At 29.3% G+C, this 17,480-nt stretch overlaps 1 protein-coding gene across 2 annotated transcripts in view; it reads left to right on the forward strand.

Moving 5' to 3' along the window:
- LOC107444900 (ecdysone-induced protein 78C) overlaps positions 1-17,480 on the forward strand; it is an 85,657-nt gene that overhangs the window by 65,898 nt on the left and 2,279 nt on the right. For both annotated transcript variants that reach the window (XM_087166466.1, XM_016059168.5), the window contains 4 exons: positions 3,151-3,338; positions 7,272-7,577; positions 10,952-11,057; positions 14,384-14,659. In XM_087166466.1, coding sequence (XP_087022592.1) covers positions 3,151-3,338; positions 7,272-7,577; positions 10,952-11,057; positions 14,384-14,655 — 872 coding nt within the window. In that variant the 3' untranslated portion in view covers positions 14,656-14,659. The remainder of the gene's footprint in view (positions 1-3,150; positions 3,339-7,271; positions 7,578-10,951; positions 11,058-14,383; positions 14,660-17,480) is intronic.

The raw sequence follows: 17,480 nt of genomic DNA on the forward strand, positions 1-17,480 counted from the left end.
ATATTTATTTGTTGGCCTAATATTTTTACTATATTATTATTACTATATTGAAAGAAAAGTAAAAAAGGCTCGTACAAATACATTGACCCCTGGATTGGCAGCAGTGAAAAAGTTGGACAGATAAGAGACAGTATTCAATGCTGAACAAGAAAAAACGTGTGAGCATTTATTGGCTATTTAAGAGAGATTATTTGGTATAACTCTAACGGACATACGAATGCTAGCATTTGAGTTAGCTGAGAGAAACAATATTAAGCATAATTTTAACACAGGGAAAAAATGGCTGGGAAGTGTTGGTTGCAATTATTTCTTGGTAGGCATGAAGAACTTAGCCTCCAAAAACCAGAACTTACGGGTATGGTCCGAGAAAAAGGGTTTAATCGCACTGCAGTTAAATGGTTTTTTGAACTTTTGAATTCTCTATTAAGTAAACATAGGATTACTCCAAATGATATTCCAAATGACAGTGAAAATGATGGAATAAATGCTCATGGTTGAAAACTCATAAAATCTTTAAAAACTTATGTAGCATCATTATTTTTGTGTACTTAATTATAAAACAACAGTTTATATAAAAATGTTAGAAGCAGTAAAATCCCATAAATAAAATTTTTAGAAATTTTGCTTTACAGATTTCTGTCAATTAATTATGTTTATAGTTAGTTTTACGCAAAAAATTAAACATTGTAAGCCCTATCCCCTTTTGTCCGACCCAGGTATGCTAAAACGGGATATGTAAGAGTTTGGAAAATGATTTTTTTTCCTATTTCACAGTCATTAAAATTAGTTTAAAATATGTTTTTTCTGAGCTTCAATAAGTAATGTAGCTATAAAAAGAAGTAAAGTGTCGTTCTCTTTAACAGATTTTCCCTAGTAAATAAAAGCAATAATGGTATCCCGTTTTGTCCAACTTTCCCCTATATATTAAAGTAATCAACTAAACTTGAATAGTATGGTTGCAGTTGCATAATTAGACCGTAACATTTTTCAATTTAATATTTTTGATAAGTGTCATTGTGATTTTAAAACAAGTAAAATAACTTGCAATGACTGTAATATTTAAATTTGGTATAACTCTAGTCGTTAGGAATATTTCAGGGAATATAATTAAGGAATATTTCAAATTTTTAACTAGGATTTTCTTATAAGTGATTTACAAATTCCAAGTAAGATGGAATATAAATTGAAAACTGTATTCTGAGCACTTTTATTTTAAAAAGATCAAAAATTAATTTAAAATCATTATATCAAATGTTATTCTGGAGATGTTTTTTAATTCTTTTTATGTAATTAATAAGTTTTAGCAAACTTAATTTATTGTCTATCCCAAAGTATTTAATTATTTTTGTGTTTATTATAATCTTGGGTTGTGTTGTGTCGCATATATAATTTCTGCCACTTTTCTGTTGCTGATTTCAAAGTTTGAAAAGGATTTTCTAAACTATATTAACCTAAATTTTCTATTGTTTTATATTTATTTATACAGTATTTTCTGTTTAATGTGATCACTGTTAGTGTTCTCAGCCGTTTGTTACCGAAATCACTTGATCCGTATTTTCCCATTCATTTCTATGTTAAAGTTATCACTTTCTGTAGTCATTAAATTGTTGTCAGTGTTTCTATATCTTTCTTTTTCGAAACAACAAAAGTTCGAACTTAAAAGTCAACAATTTAGCTAGTCAAAGAAATTTTGTTGCAACAAATGATTAAGAGAAGCACGAAAGTGATGTATTGAAGAGAATATTTACATCAGAAAATGCACATTTAAAGCACTGATGAATGTACATACCTAAACAGTGGCATAGTTTTATTGTATGTTTTGGGAGTATTTGCTATCTCCTTCTACTGTATGTATATTTATATATATTAGGGGTGTGTCCAGATATTTTGCGAAAGGTCCTGTTTGTGTAAAATAGTGAAAAAATTACTCTTAATTTGTGAATATAAAATAAACGTTTTAAGTTAATATCCTGTCAACCAGGGTTCTGCTTATGTGAATTTGTGCAAATAGAGTCCTGTTATTGCGAAAAACTTTTTCAATGAGTTTTTAAATTGTAAATAGATACAAGATTATGCTCAACTCTGTAGAATTATAATACAAAAAAAAATTATAATTCAAAAACAAACAGCAATTGCTGCTACTAAATTAGAGATGCAACATACATATATATTTGGTATTTAGCCTATACTGCTATACGCAGAATATTCATTTTGGACGAATAAGGGAAGAAGCGTCTGCAGAAGATAAAACTTAATTCGTTTGCATCGTCTTTCTTTTTTTTCCCCCTGAGAAGGGTTTATTTGATTAACAAAACAATAATGAAGATAAACAAATTTGTGAAGGATCTGATTAAGAGATAGATCATTTTGTGAAGGGTCCATTTTTAAGTTAAAATATTTTGTAAATAGCCCATTTTTATGAAAAGATATTTTGTAAAGTATCTGTTAACGGACCCAAATTTCTTCTAAACAGAACCCTGTATATTCTAAATGTGTAAATTACATAAAATTAATAATGAAAACCTTTTTATATCTACATCCTACTTACCGTATAATAGTTTATAATCAAGTAATGTTTAATTTCAGAAGGGGTTTTGTCCCCAAAACTATGCCACTGTACCTAAGTGTTGAAACAGGAGTACAATCCTGTTTCAGTGCTCTTAAAAAATTTTGATTACGAACAATCATTTAAATGAGTTTCTTAGAAAAAATTATTGACAGTCAACACTTGGTGTTTTTTTATTTTGTACTAATTTTTTTATATTGAAAGAAATATGCTGATACAATAAGGTGAATATTAAAAGTTTTATTATAAATTTTAGTATGTGTGGCTTAAATTGGAAAATATGTCTAATTTTGTGATTTGCTTATTGTTATCAATCAGTTAATTTTATCAAAGTCCTTGTGTCCAAAAGTAATAACATTAAGAGGAGACTACTGTACATACCGTTTATTTATTTAATTAAAATCTATTTGCAATTTAGGACATAAATTTGGCAAATGTTTGAGAAAATTACATATCTTGGCATTTTCCCTCCAGCTGATTATGTATTTTTGTCACAACATTGTTGTCGGCTTATTATTTTTCTCTTTTAATTGACCTAAGTATATTCTTGTAAAGTAATCTTAGAATGTTATATTTTTTTTCAGCCGTAAGATATGGTAGAGTGCCGAAACGGTCGAGAGGAGGAAAGGGCGGTACAGAACTTGTAAAAAGCTCATCAGATTTCCGGCCCATCATGTACGATATAATTTTAATTTTATCTGAAGCCCATAGAATCCACTGCTCATACACAGAGGAGAAGACGAGAGATCTCATTAGGAAGCCTGCAATATTTGTAAGCTTGGTCTTATGTTTTATTCATAATTATTATGATTTTATTATTAAGATTTCAGTTGTATGGTTTAGTAATAGTAATGGCTGAGTAAATTCATACCAATTTATTGATATTGCATACTTGTATAAAATTGAACAGTATATATACCTTAAAATTGTGTTAATTTGAAATTTGCAAATGCTAACTCTGTATTTCTGCAATGTTGTCTTCATTTTTAGCATTTTATACTGATTTTTTTTATTGTCAAGTACATACTATATCAATTAACGTATGAAAAGGATCGTTGAGATTTTGTTGTTGTTTCTGCATTTTGAGGACTGTTTCAGTCCTCTTTTGAATGATTTGAAAATCAGTTTAAAGGGGTATTTAAGATACGTCAAAATTGACCTGCCCGCCAACCTCTCTCCCCATTCTTCACATTGTTAGATATCCAATGATATTTGTTGTATTTATAACTTATTATTGATATCTTAATTTTTGTACTCACTATTTTTTTTCCTTCCTGGTGAGACTTTGACTCACTACAGTCAACTGCGACAGAGTTTTATCTCTTCTAATTTTTATATGCCTTTTATTTATCAAATATGAAACTTCTCTGATCGTTTGCAAAATCCCCCCCCCCCCCCTGGTTTCAATCAATAACAGTTGCATATGCTGGACAGTTCATAGGGTGTAACATATTTTAGTGGATTTATGGTCTTAAGACTTTTCATTACTCCTTAGTTATTTAAAGATAATTTGGAATTTTTTTGATATAAAATATTTTCTCTTAAGTTAATGAAACCTTTTTTAAATTTTCATTGATATAATTTTTATTAAGTTAAGGAAATTATTTTTCATTAACTTAACTTTATTTGATTCAAGAGATTGAAATTATTAAATTTGAATATTATCTTCAATTCAAAGACTAGTTTTCCATTCAGGTTTTATTTTTTATTATTTTTTTGTTTTAAATTTCACAGCAAGTTACATTTTTTATTCTATTATATTGTGATTGTATCAAATTTACAATTCTATAAATAATTAAAATTTGTAAAGGCCCATTCTCTCTCTTTCCGTAATTTTTTTATGCATTTATTGTTTTATATATGTTATCTTATTAACAACTCATCTTTATAAATTTGATACAATTAATTATGCTAACCTACTGAAGAAAGTTTTTTATAATGGGTACTTGGTAGAGGCAAATTGTACAGGTGAAGTTAATAAAAGATACTCTTGAAAACAAGCTTGAAAAGTGTCAATAGCAATTTATATGTAATCATATAGATTATTTATCTAACCTTGTTTTGGTAAAACGCCAACCAAACGAGCAGTTTCAAAACTTAGTGCCGTGAAATTTACTGTTAAATTTCTATGTTGACAGTAGTAGTGTCTTGTGTTTTTATAAATTCTGTTTTAACTTATTTTTTTTTAAATGTTTATGTGGGGGCAACTAATTAAATCATTTATCTTACTTCAGTATAAATCATTTGAAATGTAAATGGTACCCCAGAGACCTCTTTTAAAAGTTAAAATGATTCATCAAAGTTCCCTTTTTAACCACAAATTGTCTCGTTTTCTTTCTCTGCAATTTGTGAAGGTTCTAAAAATATTAAACTATACTTTTAATTCTTACTTTCTTTAATTTGCAATTGATGGTAAATTTGTGTTCGAACACAGTCAAACAATGCTAAAAATTAAGTCTACAGTCTCTAGCCAAATTATTAGACACACTGTAGTTTATTAATAATTGCATGTTTTGCGCGATGTTGATGTAGAATAATTTTCAGGGTGGCCACCCACCTGGAAAACCTGGAATTATAAGGGAATTATTTTTATACTGGAAAAATCAGGGAAATTTGGATGAAAACCTGGAAAAATCAGGGAATTTTAAAGAAATGCTGGAATTTTTTTTTAATTTCACTAATTTAAATTATTTCATCCATTATACCCACTTTTTTTAAACGGAAATGTATCTCCAAGCAGTTTAAATATCATCAACTTAGCAATACTTTGCTTTCATCAAAATTTGCTCCATTACAGCTCTGTTAAACTAGAATGCCACATAAAATTCTCCCACTGTTGCTAAACGAATGTGGAAACCTTTGACTGCTATGGACTGTGCAATTTAGGAAATATTGTGGTGGAGGTGGAAGAAGGGATTAGGATATTACTGTTTTTTTAATTCTGTCCTTGGTCTGAATCCATTTATGGCTTAAGTTTGTTCCAATGATTTCGTGGTAATTTGTTTTCATTTTGACAAAATGTTTTTGTATTTTTAACTTTATAAAATTCTCCAAAAATTAGTTGGTTATAATTTAATAATAATAATAATAGATTTTATATTGCCCTCTTTTTCTGAAAGCTTTCGTATTCCCATTAAAAGAAATCTGTGAATTATTTTTTCTCAGCAAACCAGCCAATCACACATTTTTTTTTTACAATCGCTAACAGCTATGTTTATTGACAAATTGTAATAATTGTTGCATTAATGCTAATTTTTTCTATTTCATTTTAACCTTTTATAACATAATTTAATTTTGGAAAAAGGTTTTTTTTTTAAGAACTAACTATATACTAATATTTAATTTTACTCTTTTGTTGGTCAATATATGATTTTTGATTCAAAATTTTGTACCAAAGCATTAAAAAATGAATAAAAAAATCTTGCCAAATTGTCAAAAAATATTATTTTTTTCAAGATATGTTAAAAAAAATGAAATTTTGAATAAAATATTTTATAATATATACGCTTTTCTTGCCTACACTTTATTAGAATAAAGTAAGTAAAACCTAGAAATTTTAAGATTTTTATCTGGAAAAATCAGGGAAATTTGAAATCTGATTTGAGTGGCCACCCTGAATTTTATATTTACTTCCTATTTGTATTTATTTTTAATATATTGCATTACAATGTTAACTAATTGATACACGAAAGTCAACAAGTGCAAGCCGATTTCAGACGCATGCGTCAGTTGTGGTGTGTTTCTGCGACTTTATGTACTGTGTAGTGTTTATTTGTTTTGCAGTTTTATACTACACAGTTATCTGTTTATTTTGTGTGCTGTATTTTAAATAGTCAATTGGAACATTTTTCTCGTGGGTAAAAAAAAGCACTCTTTCACTGTGTAAAGCATCTCGTGATTGCTAAAGTATTATCACAAAAATGGAAGGTTTCTAAAGCTAGCGTGAAAAGCATAAAGAAGAAAATTGAGTCAGGGGACGAACTGAACTCAGAAACGAAAGAAAAGATATTGCAAAATCTAATTTGGCTTGAGACTGTAAACAATGTTTCTGGACACAGTCTGTTATGTCTGGAAACAAGCAGAAAAAGGGGAAAAAAATGTAATTCTTTAACCGCTTCCTTGATTATCCCAAGCTAACTCGTATATGTATGTATTGCAAATATTTATTATTCTGAGTAAACTCCGGCATAGCAGAATTCGTGAATATGTTTTGTTTCATTGCGTTTTTATTTGGCCGGAAGCAAAACAAATAATAATAATCTGCTGTGATTGGCCACTTTTTGTTTGGGAGTTTTGCTATTTGTGGGACTGCAGACGTGTTTTGTACAATTGTATATATGATGGTTAATGAATTTGCATGGAGGAAAGAGTTTTAAAAAAATGGCGAGCGAAAGTGAAAGTAATGCAGATAATTTTTCAGATTATGAAGATGTGAACATATACAAAGACTAATGTTTAACTTTTTTCACTTGCCCGAGATGATTTGGCATAGTAAGCTGGTGGTAAATTAAATATTTTTTACACATAAAAAAATTAAAATTTCAACTTAGAACTTGTGTATCACGTTTTGTTTTAGTTCCTTGTATTTATTAATGAAATACATAAATATGTCATTTTATTGCTTTTTTTTTCTTAAGTTGGTAAGAGAAGCAGTTAAAGAGAATTTAAAGGTATTGTTTCATTTTAAAATGTTTTCTTTTTACAGAGCCGAGCTGATATTACTGCCCTCGAAGGACAAGTGGGTGGCAGTAATCGTGAATTGCAGAAAATTATTGTTTGGCAGCAGTTCTCAGCCTTCCTCACTCCTTCAGTGCCTCAACTGGTGGAGTTTGCAAAACGTATCCCAGGGTTTCTGGATCTTAGCCAAGATGATCAGCTACGTACAATTAAATTAAGTTTCTTTGAGGTATGGTTGATCCATGCTTCACGTCTCATCAACTACAGGGAAGGGACAATCACCTTCAGTGATGGAACCTACATGTCGAGACAGCAAATGGAAGTGATGTTTGATGTAAGTTTAAATGTTTGTATAAGTAAATGTTTTGACTTCAAGGTAACCACTCTCTCCGCAAATAGGGAAAACTAGGGATTGTGGCAATTAATGATAATAAAACAGGGTTCTTGCTGTCCTAAAATGTCCTAAAAAAGTGCTAAATATTTTCCCCAACTTTTTTAGGGCCTAAAAAGTGCTAAAATTTCTTCTGAGTGCTAAAAAAGTGCTTTTTTTTTTTTTTTTTTTTTTGGCGTTTCGAATTTTTTTTTGAGTGATCTGATTCCTTAAATCGGTTTCCCTAAATCCTTAAATTCTGTTGCCTTCAGCTCTCCTGCTGCCTCCATCTTTTTAGAAGATTCTTGGGCTTTGGGGAAAGAAGTTCTTTCTTCTGAGATTTTATGGGCTTTAAAAGTTGTAGAAAGCTACTACTCCTACAATTCTTCCAAAGACACTGGAAAATTATTTAGTACAATGTTTCCAGACAGTTCAATAGCGCATCATTTCGCCTGCAGTGAATCTAAGTGTACATATCTCTGTCATTTTGGACTTGCACCTCATTTTAGCATGCTACTTCTGAAGTGCCTTGATAATGCCAAGTTTTATACATTGCTTTTTGATGAGTCTTTGAACAAAGTGACACAGCAGAAGCAGTTGGATATACATATCCACTTTTGGAACCCAGATAAGAACATTGTAGAGACGCGATACTCATGGGTGCAAGTCTTCCGTCCCTAGGACGGATTTCCGTCTTTCGAAAATGTCCGCGGACGGAAGTAAGACGGAAACAAGACTGACTCGAAGACTGAAATCTGAATTTTTTTTTTTCTGTCCATAAAAATATTTTTAGGTCTACGTTATTGGTCCTGTTGTTATTTTATCCTGTTCCTTATGTCCTGTTGTTATTTTATCAAAAGACAGATGAATAAATATTTTTTGTACAGTATTTAAACTTGATATATTATGGTAAAGCTTTCTTTGACAGTTTGCATATGTCGAGGGGGTATTGTGTATGTTAGGTATTTCAGTTAAAAAAAATTTCAGTCTTGGCCTTTTTTCAAACTTGCACCCATGGCGATACTTAACATCAGCTTTTCTGGGCCATTCTGCAGCAGATGACCTTTTAGCCTGCTTTTATGCATCAGTCAAAAATGTAGACCTGAAGAAATTATTGCAGATTTCTATGGATGGTCCTGCTGTCAATTGGAAGTTTTATAATAATATTCAAGAAGATTTGTTAAAAGAACATGGTGTTCAATGCAATGCAATAGGAAGTTGTGGGCTTCATATTTTAAATAACGCATTCTACAAAGGTGAATCTGAAACAGAATGGCTCATTGGTTCTATCCTGAGCTCAATCTTCTATCCTTTTAAAGATTCACCCACAAGAAAAGAAGATTTTATTAATCAATCAACTGAGAACAAATTACCACTAAAATTTTGTAACCACCGTTGGCTGGAAAATGCACCTGCAGCTGAAAGAGCAATATTGCTTTGGGATGATCTGAAATCTTATGTGAAAAATGTTGGCAAGTTTAGAAAAGTGAAATGTAAATCCTTTTTAACTTTACAAGAAGCAATAAAAGACAAATTAATTCTTGTTAAGCTGAACTTTTTCTTAAATGTGTCGGAGCTAGTTTCACCATTTTTGAAACTGTATCAAGCAGATCGGCCACTTTTACCATTTTTTGCTGCATATATCCAGGATTTGGTATTACATAGTGTGCAATTATATAACATTCTGAATCCAGAATCTGTAGAAAACTTTAATTCTCTGGAGAAACTGTGCCATTTTAATTTTTGTGATGAAAAGAATTGTCTCTCTGACGAAAATCAGTGTAGGTTTTAAAGGTGACCAAATTTTAAAGCAGCTATTAGCCTCAAAAGTTATTTCTGACAGGGATCATATGAATATAAAGAAAGATTGCAGAAAGTTTATCACCAAAATGTTAGAAACATTACTAAAGTAATGTCCAATAAACTATTCTGTTGTAAGAAATGTTGCTTGCATCAATCCAAAATTAATGTCAGAAAACAAAAGCAAGTGTGTTCTAAAAATGAGAAACATATTAAATTACTTAAGTCAAAAAAAAAGAAAATTGAGGGAAAAGATTGTGACAAAATTAAGCTGCAATTTGCATCATGTATAGATTAATTATGTAATTTTTACTTCATGAATCGTGAAACACTTAATTTGTATATTTTTAATATCATGTATAGATTAAGTATGTTATTTTTACTTTACATCAAGTGCTAATTTTTTTTTCTTAGTCCTAAAAAAGTCCTAATTTTTTTTTTAAATAATTGAGCAAGAACCCTGTAAAAGGGTTAAGCACTAAGTTAATCTATTGTCAATTACGCAAAAAACAACTATTTTTTACTCTTAAAATTATCCTATAAAAACTTATACAACAATTTTGTCATTTGTTTTTCTATTCAACAGTTCTACTATAATAGTTGAAATTAACTGGCATGTGATTCTGCTGCTGGTTGATCGTTGCTTCTCACACTTCAGCGAATAAATAATTCATATTTGGACAAAATTTTCTCCGAGTTCTGCTGATATAAAAATTAAAATTTCGTTATTCGCATAGCATTTCGTCAGCAAGTCCTTTCCCCCCCCCCCTTCTTTTTTTGATATTTTGATGTGATATTATTAAGAATCTTAAATCTCACTGTTTAGAAATTATTATTAAGATTGTAAGGTAAACATTTCAAAATGACAAATAAATTTGCAGTGTTTTTGTTCTTTAAGAATTTGTCTGCGAAAAGCAGTATAATTTAGTTACTTTTCAGAGCTTATCTAAACATGAATTTAAAAATCATCTGAAATGGCAAGAAAAGTGCTGGGAATTTTTATTATTTCGTCACAAACTGGGAAACTACAGGGAATTTTGTTTTGTCTTTTAAAAAAATGATGACCAGCGCGCAGTCCATGGAGTATTTAAGAATGATATTTCAGTTATACTAAGCTGTTTCAGTTACTATAGGATTATTTCAGTATGTTCAGCTGTTTTCCCCCAATTAAAGCTAGTAATTAGCCCAATATAGCTTACACAAGAGCACAGTATTTATGCTTCCTCTTAATGTATTGTGTATAATATGCACAGGGCGAACACAGGGAGTTTTTTTCCAGATTTGAATGGCAACCCTGCTGAAATACTAAGTGACTTTTATTAGTTCTTCTTGGTCATAAAGGTTTTAGTTAGGAATGAAGTGTGACCTTAAAATTTAGCATCGCTGTTAGTGAGAAGAGTATGCAATGAATGACGAAAGTTACTTAAATGTAAAAAATTTTTTACTTAAATGTAAAAATATATTTTTGTACTTACTGTATATATATTTTTGTACTTATTGTATATATATTTATGTATATTTTTCCACTCTAAAAATAGAATGATTTTGTCACTCGTGTCTTCAACTTTGCCTGTTGGCTGAATGACCTCAGGCTAAGTGATTCAGATGTTGCCCTTTATTCTGCTATTGTTTTACTCAATCCAGGTAATTCTATTTTTCTTACTCTAAAATGTTTTTTAAATATTTTAATCTTCATGTGAACTGCACTTCAGTTTTCTCTTCATATTTTCTTATGGATATTATCTTTTTTTTTTCTTCAGTACTTTACCTTTTTAATGTGTAAATTACGAAGTTTTGTTTTAAAATTAATGTTTTTAAGGTATTTCATAATTTAAAGTATTTTTCTGTAACTAAAAGTATTTATATCACTGTCTTATAACTGACATAATTCATAGTTAATTATATTCCAGGTTTTTCATATTATTCTTTTGGGTCTAAAAACTAGAAGCAGGGTTTGAGTTTTTTGCTCCGTTAACAAGACTTTTACGTGTGTGTATTTCTTTCACCAATTTTCTTCACCATCTTTTGATTTGAAGGATTTTCGCAATTTTGATTACTAGGAACTGCTGATATCACGATTCTTATTCAGAGTGCATAGCCTTTTTAAAGTGCTTAAAGGTGCTTATTTTCTTTTTTTAAAAGCCCTTAAAGGTGGGTGCTTTTTTTCATTGGGTGTTTTTAAAAAGTGCTTAATTTTTCTCTTTTCCAAAATGAGATTTTTCCATTACCATGTTGATTTTTGCCATGAATTATGCAAAAAGACTCTTCACATTTTTCTATTCAACGTTTTTACAGTTAATTCATCCCCAATCTGTATCGTCGGTCCGTAGCATATGAAGACGTCATTCGTTTTGCATAATTCCTCAAAAGTGTTTTTTTATTTTGACATAACAGTTAAAACCGTCAATTGTCAAAAACTTGCCAACCCTACCTAATTATGATATTTTTTGTAAGTGCTTAAAATTATTTTTGGGTGCTTGAAAACTGCTTTTTTGTTGAAAAATTTGGCTACACTCAATGCTATTCATATGATTTTAATATCAAACATGAATTTTTGTGTTTGCCCGATTGCAATTGGTATTAATGTGTTTTAAAAATCGAATAACATGATTTGGATTTTTAGAACCTAATATTGCGATGCGTTTTAATACAAGTTTAGAATCCAATGTCGCGATTCGCTTTTTAAAATCCAATATTTACTCATATTCAAAAGGATGTAATATCAGGCATTGATTTCTGTATTTATACATTACTATGCATTGCAATGTGCCGAGATGATTGTGCTCTGGAAAAGAATCCAGATTCTTGGAAATCCAAGGTCCAGAAGTTTCGAGAAATCATTAATCACATTTATGTATAAAAATTCTTGTCTATTTTATTTAAAAATATTAGTACTAGAATTTATACTTGGCATCGCCTTCATTTGTAAATATTTTTTCCGGTAGAATAATAAATGTGATTAGAGATAAAAGTAAACTTATACAGAATAATTCATTAAAATTATGTTGCATATAATTTCTTTAGAATTCATGTTGTGAAAATATCAATGATTTAAATTTATAAAGACATTAATTTTTTGAATTGCGTCATTGATTTTACTCGAGAAATTTTCAGAATTTTTGAGTTGGGCTCACAATCACCCCTGAATGTATGCACATATTCATGTAGTTTAAAAAATGCTGTGTTGCAATTTTATTTTCGCATTTTTGAGACCCAATACCACGATTCATATTCACGCGATTTTAAATTCCAATATCACTATATTTGTAACAAGTTTTTCCTCTAATTGGTTACTATAATAGTGTAATATTCATTCGTAGGTAATTTAATTATAAATGTTGGTTCAAAAAATTATGTTGAATATGAAACATGTATGGTATGTAAATTGATATCTTTAACGATTTTTTTGCATAGAAATTTTTAAAGATTTTTTCACTTTGTGTCACAATCACCCAATGAATTTTAAAGTTCATTTGCATCGCTGTCAAATTTTTTAACGATGCTAAGCTTGTGTGTGTAAGAAAAAGAGACAATAAAAAAAGTATTCTATTTCTCATCTTCAAAATTTAAAGCTGTCCCATGTTTGTAAATTTAAAGCTGCACTGTTCTGTTCTATAATGCTAAATTTCTGTTCCTTATTGCTATAAAAATTCAATCGCGTCATTGTAATTAAACAGTCTGTCTCTTTTATGTGTATCACATTTAAAGGAGAAACTTATTTTTTTATTAAAAAAAGAGCTATTTTTTATTCTAATCAGTTTTTTTTTATTTAATGGTTTAATTGGCAATGACCAAAATCCAACTCTTTGTAGCAATTATATTTATCTAAACTAAAAACTTTGATTTTTAATAGTTGTATTATTTAAGTGATCTCCTTTGTTTCTTTTCTCAAAGTTTCCATCTAGACTCATTCAATTGCATCTATCCTTTTCTTTATATGATGCTAAGAATCTAGGATTCTCAACACTATGGGAATTTGTATATCGTAGTTAATGACAGTGCAGCAAGTAAAGATTAATATCTAGTGATTTTTACCAAATGCATTTGGAATCAGAAAAGTATTGCTTAGAACATTCATTCCCTCTACATTATAAAGAATTGAAAAAATAATTAAATGTAATATGTCCAGATCAGTAATTCTCTGCCTCCTTTTTTTCCCGGCCCACTTTTAACGATTTTTAAAATTTGACAGCACGCAAAGAAAAAATTAAGTTTATACCTATTAATTGTATAGCTTATTTTAATTTTTAGCTTTTATTTCTTTTTGTAAGTTAATATTTAGCTTGCTTTCTTTTGCTAATTAATAATTTTAAGTCATAAAATTTCCAACATATTTTAAGATTGTTAGAGATGGGCCTATTGCTGACAGCGCCATTCATGCCTTTAAAGCGTGAAAAATTATTAAAAGTCTATATATATACTTTTCTTTGGAGTAAACTTGACTGGTAATAAATAAATGCATTATTACTATATCATTTCTAAAATTTGGTTTTACACTAAAGTGCTGCATCACAATGATTGAGATTATTTGGCTAATAAATATGGCTAAAATTGGGTGACCAATATGAAAACTGCAAACAAACCTTGAGGCATGTAATGCAGAGGAATAAGTAGTTTTTCTTCTAATTCTCACTAATTTAGAAGATGATTGAGATTCACCACATCCCAAAGAAATACAGATAGCAGGAATGATATTGTTTGTCAATATTGTTTGGGACCGTTAGACAGAACTCACACATTTTCCACTGCAGTGCTAGTAAAAAAAAAAAATGAAAAAGTAAACCTTATTTTCCAATTTATAGTTCACTATTGTTATTCTTTTTGATAATTTCTGCAAACTCTGGAATATTGAAAAGCCTGTTTGAACAAACTAAATTCCTTTCTTTTATCAATTTTGTTGTAAGCAAAGTTTGACTTTATAAAAAAAAAGGCATTAATATAACTTTTTTTGATCTGTGAATTCTTTATAGAGAGGGATGGCATCTACGACAGCAAGGCCCTTCAACTAAGCCAAGACAAGTTAATCAAAGCTTTAGAGTATCAGTGGTCGCAAGACCATCCTAACGAGCAACATTCATTTTTGACACTTCTCAATAAACTGCAAGACCTGAGAGTGATTGGAGAGCAGCATTTAGAGCATCTCGGGTGGTTTAGGGCGAATTGGAATTATCTACGCATCTCTCCTCTCTTTGCCGAAGTATTTGACATTCCAAGGGCAGAACATGAAGTAGCTGAACGATAGCATGGTAAGCAATCCTCATTCCTCCAGATAAAATCATTGATATAAATAGCCTTCGTTTGAGCACTTTGTACCTGAAGTAAAATTTGAATTTATACTTAAAGAGACTTTTATAAACACTGATGTTTTTACAAAGAAACCTTTAATTTTTTTAAAAGTTGTCAATTTGGCAAGAATTTTTAATGTGTAGGAAAAAAATATTGGACACTGTTGCTACACTGCTTGAAAAATGTCTGGAATTTTTAGATTTTTCTTAGAAATCTTGGAAGATTCCTTCTTAGATACAGCTATTCCAAAAGCATTTTTCTTGAATATTGACTACTTTTTGTGGTTAATTGCCGAGGTCGCATCAGATTGCCCCTTCCCTCCCCGTTTTTTTATTTTTAAAGTAGGGTCACTATAATAGCTTTTTTATTAGAAAAGTTAATCACTTTTTCCGTAAAATAGTTGCAGTTTTTTTCACGAGCACTGAAAAATTGGCAGATGCGCTGTGATCAATGCTGTCAGGCAGGATTCAGTTAGAAACTGGCTATTTTTTATGGAATTGAATTTCTCCTGATTGCAGGGCTGATTGTGATCCGGAAGCTTCCGGAGATTGAAGGTGGAACTTAAAAACACAGTTTATTTTAATTGTTTGTAAGGGAGAGCCAGAGAGATACTTTATAAGCTTATAATCATAAACTCAAGAATAAAAGACATATTTGTAAATTTTAATTACTTCTCCAGGTCATCATAGGTATGTGTAAAATTGTAAATATATTTTAAGTAAACTAAGAAATATAGAGAAAAAGGAAAAATAAACTTGTTTAAATTTTTTTCAATTTAAACTTTTTTTTTAACTCGAGAAATTTTCCGGAATTTTGGCTTGGGCTCACAATCACCCATGTGATTGTAAAATTTGGCAGGAAACCCAAAAAGCCAGCATATTAACAGGAAATTCTTTTAAATGCCCTAAACATTGATTATTTGCCAAATATGGAAATCTGTTTGTGTCGGCTGATGATTTTCTGTAGAGCAATTTCAAAAAATATTATTAAGAAAGTAAACTTAGCTCAAGCTATGATGGATTGTGTTGAATTGTTGAAATCAGAAAAAGCAGAACTTGGAAGAAATGTTGAAAACCTTCAAAAAGCTGCAGAAAAAACTTTATTTTATAATGAATCATTAAATTATTTAGGATACTATAATAAAAGACAAAAATTTTTATTTGAAAAGTCCTATTCCTTAAATTATCTGCATTTACATAATTATTAAGTCCACTTTTTTTTTAAAGCAAATGTTGCAGTCTTTATTTGAAATTTTCAGCAATTTTTTATCATAAAATAATCATAAATACCCTTGAATTTAAAACTAATATAACAGTGAATTTCCCAAGTTGTACCCACCCATTATGAGAAAATTTAAGTTAATGTCTAGTGTAGACCCCGACTATCTTGAGTACTAAACAAGAATGCATGATTTGCGTATTGTTAAATTAGATTGTTACACTATTATTTTGATTTCCTATGGATTAGCAGATTGTTGCATAAAAATTTAAATCTACTCAATTAAAATTGCTGTTTGATAATTATATCAAACCATTATTTTACATACCATTTTCAATATGTTTTTCATAAAATTTTTCTATATTTTTTTACAAAACGCTTCCTAATAAAAATTACTTTATAATAAAAGAGTACCACTTTCAGTTTTAAACTTTTAGTTCACAATAAAAATAAAATATCAAATCATAATATTAGTAGAGAATAATATTAGGAGAATGGTAAAGAACTATTAAAAGCAAATATCTATAAATGATGTAAAAATGTAGACTATTTCTGGCCATAGGAATTCTTTGATACCTTTGAAAAATCATTTCCAACTTTTTTATTTATATTTTTCACTGAGAACTAATAAAAAACTCATTGATTTGAAAATTATAAATCTTCTCAAACATGATTGTACTTTTATTGTATAAAAATTTTTCATAAAAATATTTATTGCAATGAATTTTAAAAATTTTTTTAACTTAAGCCTGATGAAAAAAAAGTAGAATGATTTATGATGCTTAGATATTAGTCTGATCTGTTTCTACTTGAAATAGAAGTTAATTTAACATGACACAGTTAAGAAAACTACTCTCGTGCATACTCTAGAACAACCTTTTAGCATTAATTCTTTTAATATATACTCTTATAAATAAAGTCTTTTATTAATTGGAAAGAAAGATTTTTTTTTGTTGTATCTGAATATTTAGCATGATTGGCCCACAACTGAATATGTGATGCATGTCTTAGTAGTGAAATATAAAAATTTTATAATTTTCAATGTTTTTCCAAATTTTGTTACAGACTTTTTACTTTTTTAATATTTGAAAAAAATAGCATATCTTAATTTCTGCACTTAACTTTACAATTCAATTAGCTTCATAAATGTTGTTGGCCCTTAACAATCTTAAAATATTTTTTCAAAGCCCAAACCGGGTTGTAAAAATAACCTGGACCAACTTTTTTCAAGCCCTGTTAATTAATACAATTATATCAGTATATACATTATAATAAAAATGAATTTTTTTAAAAAGCTAAATTATTGGTGCTGCCACTGGTGGTGTATGTATATTTGATGGTGAACAATCACACTAATTTTAAGGTCTTTAATTTTTCAAAAAAGTCCTTAATTTTTTTAAAAATCCATTAAAAGTCCTTAATTTTTGCTTTGTTAAAAGAGTGGGAACCCTGTAAATATTTTTCATTAGGTTAAAAATAATTTGACATAACTGGTAATTTATTAACCTTAGATATCTTAAATCAGTGAAGCTGAGCATTTAGCTCATGAACTACAGTTCTAAA

This window comes from Parasteatoda tepidariorum, chromosome 6 (assembly GCF_982258835.1).
Source record: "Parasteatoda tepidariorum strain Cologne lab strain chromosome 6, Ptep-v5.0, whole genome shotgun sequence".
Lineage (NCBI taxonomy): Eukaryota > Metazoa > Arthropoda > Arachnida > Araneae > Theridiidae > Parasteatoda > Parasteatoda tepidariorum.